Here is a 4,724-nt window from a genome sequence, read left to right as displayed (position 1 = left end):
CCCCCCCCCCCCGCCAAGAACCCCTGAACTTGGCTTCTCTTTTTCCTCACGTTTGCCAAACTGTCAACCCCCAAGCCCCCTTTCCCCCCCTGATTCCCTGGAGCTGGCCCCTTCTGCAAAAGTGAGAGGGCAAAAGGGCATGGGGGAGGGGGACACTACCTACCTTCTCACAGGTGTGTTCTGGCAGCTTGGGAGGTACCAGGAAGGCCACCCCCTGTCCCAAGGCCTCCCGCCTCCTCTGAGCACAGAAGAGCCGCAACTCAGCCAGCTCGTCCTCCCCAAGGGCCAGGCAGCAGAGCTCCTGCACAAACAGGCCTCTGTTGTGAGTCGGGGAGCCCAGCAGGCAAGCCTGAAGCTTGACTGGAGACAGAAGGCTTAGCCGCTGGGTCAAAGGAAGGTTGTAGAACCTCCGGGAGGTGCAGAAGATAACAGCACAGAAGGGCATTGAGGAGGGGGAAAGAGGGAAGAGAGTTGGACTAAGTCTACATCAGTCTCCTCACTTCCCCCCAGGAATGGCCACCACTCGGGTCCTGCTGGCCCTCAGCACTGAGCCCTGTCATCACACATTTAGATCCTTGCCCCCAGGGAGCTGGAGCTCACTATCACTTTCTGTGGTGTTTTTCCAAGTTATTCCATGTTCTCCTGTCTTGCCTCCCCAACTGAACTGTAAGGCTTTAGTCTGGGCACACATAGGGCCCTAATAAATACTTAACCATACTCTCTACATTTGTACATTCCATTATCGGTTTCAAAAGTCGTTCATGTCCATCTTCTCATTTGCTCTTCAGCTAAGCCTTGCGAGCGGAGGGGATGCTATTGTCCACCCCTCCCCCCTTGTGCGGACTTGAAAACTCAGACTGGCGGGGGCGGGGCAGGATGGCTTCCTCAATTACAAGCATAACTAGACCCTAGGTCCCTGTCCTCTGATTTCTGGACCCACAGTAAATAAAGAGAAGGAGGCAAGAGAGAGGGGTGCTGGGGAGAGGGAGACCCACACTGCTGTCCTGCGGAGGCAGCTGCTGCAGAAGGATCCGAAGCCCAGGCTGGTTGGGGGCCCAATGGGTGTCCAAGCCGGGAAGCCCCACGCTCAGAACTTCAGGGTCCTGAGGAGATGCAGCAAGACGGGGGCGGGGGCGGGGTTGAGTTTCCCTTCCTCTTCTTTGCTCCTCTCCTCTCTGCCACCCCTTCTCCAATCTGGAACAACTTCCAAGCACCCCTTCCTTCAAGATCAAGACAAGGACAGATGGTCTTTTCCAGCATTTGTGCTCTGATTGAGGCACATTGGGGAGTCCCCCCCCCCCCTGTGGTATCCTTTCTGATGCTTTAAGTCACCTCCTTTACTCCTTAGGGCTAAAGCCCAGAGTTTGCTTTGACAGCACAGACCCCCTAGAGGAAGTAATGTGTATTCATGTGAAGAAGTTTAAAGTCAGACCCCTACATCCCAACACAAGGGGGCCTGTAGAGATGAGGATTCTTGCAAAGGGAAGGAGGCCACAGGGGGGGGTGGGCAGAGAGGCTACCTACCTTCCAGGGGGTGGAAATGGGAGGAGGTCTATAGGATGGATATCATGTTGGGCCCAGAGGGAAGGGCAGGGCTCCTACTACCTGTGCAGAAATTTCCTCAGTGTCCTCCTCTGGCAAGTGGCCTGGGTCAGTGTCTGAGTCGGCTGGTGGGCCTGGCCCCCGAGGGGTGAGGCTTTCTCCTCGGTGGGGCCAGCCAGAGTTCAGCACTGACATTGGTGATGAAGTCTGCCCAGGAAACAAGAATACTTTCCATTTATCAGGCCCTGACAATGTGCCAGGCAGTGCCAAGTGCTTTGTAGGCATTGTCTCCTTTGGTCTTCCCAGCCATCAAGTGAAATGAGTGGTATTCCTGACCCCATTTTGCAGATGGACAAACTGAGGGTCAGAGAGCATAAATGCCTGAGGTTGCAGCTACTAAGTGACAGAGCCACATCTTGAAGCCAGGCCTTCAGGCTCCAGAGTTTCTGAAGCTCAAACTCTGGGGTCTCTCAAGACAGGGACGTAGGAAAGAGGAAGCCCCTAATGGAAAGAGAGGGCATTCTGCCTTTCTAGAGAGCCCCACTCCCCAGCCTCAACTCCCACCATGCCTGACTGTGCACTGATCACCCCCATGAGCCTGCTTCCTCCACACTCCCAACACAGGCCCTCCTTTTCCAGCTGTAGGCTCAGGTCAGGTAAAAGGACCACTTGCCCAGGAATCCCTTCCCAGCCCCTCCAGCCCACACCAGCGCTCCCTTCCGAGAGCTCCAGAAATAAGTACATTCTGCACCCTGAGAGATTTAGTACCTAATGTTTCTCTCTCTGCCCCGTGTTCATCTAGTCTATAAGCCCGAGGACTAAGGAAAATCTCGTGCTTCTAGCTTCTACCAAGAGCAGCAGTTTCCAGTTTCATTGGATAATTCTAAAAAATTTTTTTTAATGTTTTTATTTACTTTTGAGAGTGAGAGAGAGAGTGAGTGAGCTAGCTAAGAGAGGCGGGGCAGAGAGAGAGGGAGAGAATCGCAAGCAGGCTTCACACTATCAGTGCAGAGCCCGATGCGGGGTCTGAACCCACAAACCGTGAGATCATGACCTGAGCCGAAATGGAGTGGGACGCTTAGCCTACCGAACCACTCAGGTGCCCCTTCATTGGATAATTCTAAATACATCTCTTCAGACCTCCTCTGGACCAGACCTAGCAGGACTACAGTATCTTGGGGGTGGATGTGACTACTGAAGTAGAAAAGGGATGGGCCCTGCCCTCAAGGAGCTCATGATCCAGTGGGTAAGAGAGGGCTGAGGCCAGAGCTCTAGGCAGGTATATACAACTAAAGAAAAATAACCAGAGCAACTTTTCTCTGATGTTTCTCTGTGCAAGGGACTATACTAGCATTTTACATAATTCAATCCATCCTCACAACAATCAGATAGTTTGTTACCCCATTTTACAGTTGAAACAAAGAAACAAATTTCGGTTAACCTGCCTACCGTCACCTGAGAAAGCTAAGGGATATTCTAGGAAGAGGCTACCTTTGAGACCTGGGATGGATTCTGACCGCAGCTGGGCACAGGAGGGCCTCACCAAATCTCAGGCCTCTCTAAGACCCAGCTTTGGGGGTGGGAACAAAGTTTGGATTCTAACAGTTATATTGCTTCCCAGTCCTGCAAGTCACCCCCACCCTCCTTCAGAAGTCCTGTGCCACCCAAACCTGCTTCCACACCCATTTGCTTCCTTCCTGATCTGTCCCTCTAGTCCTGTTTCCTGTGGAAACAGCCAGTATGGTTGTTCCTACTAAGGGCCTGGAGCAGCCACTTGTCCTAGCCCACTGCCCCTGCCCCAGGCACAGGATAGGGGGAGGGTTCGCACAGGATAGGGGCCACCTGGGATCTCAGAGTGGATTTGAGCCCTTTTTTCCAGGTTATAGTATGAAATTGCCCCCCACAGAAACAACACTCAGAAATCAGCCTTCCCCCACCCCCCACCCTTCCATCCTTCCACCTCCACTCAGCACTGGATCTCGTCTTACTAACATGCTGGATTCCTTCAAGAATTCCCTTCCCTTCCTTAGATAGAGGCTGAACCCTCGCTCCCGCCCCTGCGCAGGTGCAACCTGGCTCAAGCATTTCACCCTCCCAAGCCACCCCTGCGCTCAAGGGCAGAGCCTGAGCGGCCCCTAGGGATCAGGGAGGTGAAAGGATGGGAAGATTTTCGGCGGACAATGGAGGGGGAAGAGAAGTGTTACGGTCCCGCCAAGAGCCTTCTCGACAGATCCCCAAAGTTTTTTCTTAGACTTCTCCAGGAGTCAGTTGGGGGCCCCAGTCTGGCTGTTGGGAGTTTAGGGAGGGAATGGGATTCTGCTGGGGTCTCACCCTCGCTGCGCGCCGGTGTCCGGCCGGTCTTGACAGACCCTGCCGTCGGGCCTCCTACCTAGTCCCCACCCAGAGGCCTCCGCGCCTGCCCCTGCCCGCCTCGGGAGTACAGCCCTTCCTCTCCCACGCCCTCCGCGGTCCCTGCCAGCCCCTCTCCGACTGGTAGAGCCGGTGGCTTGGGAGGGGCCTGGTGCAGCAGCCAGAAGGAAAGCATTTGGGGGATCTCAGGCTAGAAATTGTGCAGGCTCTACTGCCCCTCTCGCCACTCCCAGGAGTTTGGCACCGGCCCCGCGGCCCCGCGGGCACAGGACCGAGTCTAGGGTGCCGTCGTTGTGCTGGGTCTTCCCTCAAGTTGCTGGAGGAACAGAAAGTCTTTCGGAACTAGCACGTCCCCCCGGGCCTCGGGTCTCGTAGCTCCGCCCCTCTCTGTGGGTCCTCACCCCCACCCACTTGCCTCCCTTGGTCCCTAGCCCCTTTTAGGGATCCTTCCTCTTGCCCTTCTCCCTTCAGTCCCTTCAGTCCTTTCCCCATCTTTTTTTGTCTCTCTCCTACCCCCGGTCCCTTTTCTGATCCGGGGAGTGGAAACCTCTGGTCCCACCTATGTTTCCCTCCTCTGCCCCGCCCCTCGCCCCGCCCAGGCTCCGTCCTGCCCCCGCGGGGCTAGCTTCACTGCTGGCCCGGAGCGCCCTCTGGCGTGTGCGCATGCTCCCTGCTCCTGACTGCAAAGTCCTCCAAAGGGACCTTCTAGGCTGCGCGCTGGTCGCCCCCAATCGGGTCCGCCCGCCCGCAGCGTCTCGTTGGTGCTGCCGGTGACCTCCGACCCCGCGGCCGCGGGGCGGGGCGGGGCGGGG

The 4,724-nt window shown here is 56.0% G+C and overlaps 2 protein-coding genes across 4 annotated transcripts in view; one reads left to right on the top strand and one right to left on the bottom strand.

Moving 5' to 3' along the window:
• Positions 1 to 3,915, bottom strand: part of PRICKLE4 (prickle planar cell polarity protein 4) — a 6,366-nt gene extending 2,451 nt beyond the window's left edge. For 2 of the 3 annotated variants that reach the window (XM_029944393.1, XM_029944391.1), the window contains exons 1-4: positions 3,874 to 3,915; positions 1,606 to 1,749; positions 996 to 1,220; positions 164 to 301 (exon numbers count right to left, since the gene is read on the bottom strand). In XM_029944393.1, the coding sequence (XP_029800253.1) occupies positions 164 to 301; positions 996 to 1,220; positions 1,606 to 1,737 (495 nt within the window). In that variant the 5' untranslated portion in view covers positions 1,738 to 1,749; positions 3,874 to 3,915. The remainder of the gene's footprint in view (positions 1 to 163; positions 302 to 995; positions 1,221 to 1,605; positions 1,750 to 3,873) is intronic. The other variant, XM_029944392.1, reaches the window with a different exon arrangement.
• Positions 1 to 4,724, top strand: part of FRS3 (fibroblast growth factor receptor substrate 3) — a 15,228-nt gene that overhangs the window by 1,535 nt on the left and 8,969 nt on the right. The gene's annotated exons all lie outside the window — the stretch shown is intronic.

Source organism: Suricata suricatta, chromosome 7 (assembly GCF_006229205.1).
Source record: "Suricata suricatta isolate VVHF042 chromosome 7, meerkat_22Aug2017_6uvM2_HiC, whole genome shotgun sequence".
NCBI classification, from domain to species: domain Eukaryota; kingdom Metazoa; phylum Chordata; class Mammalia; order Carnivora; family Herpestidae; genus Suricata; species Suricata suricatta.
This window is presented reverse-complemented; position numbering and strand designations above follow the sequence as displayed.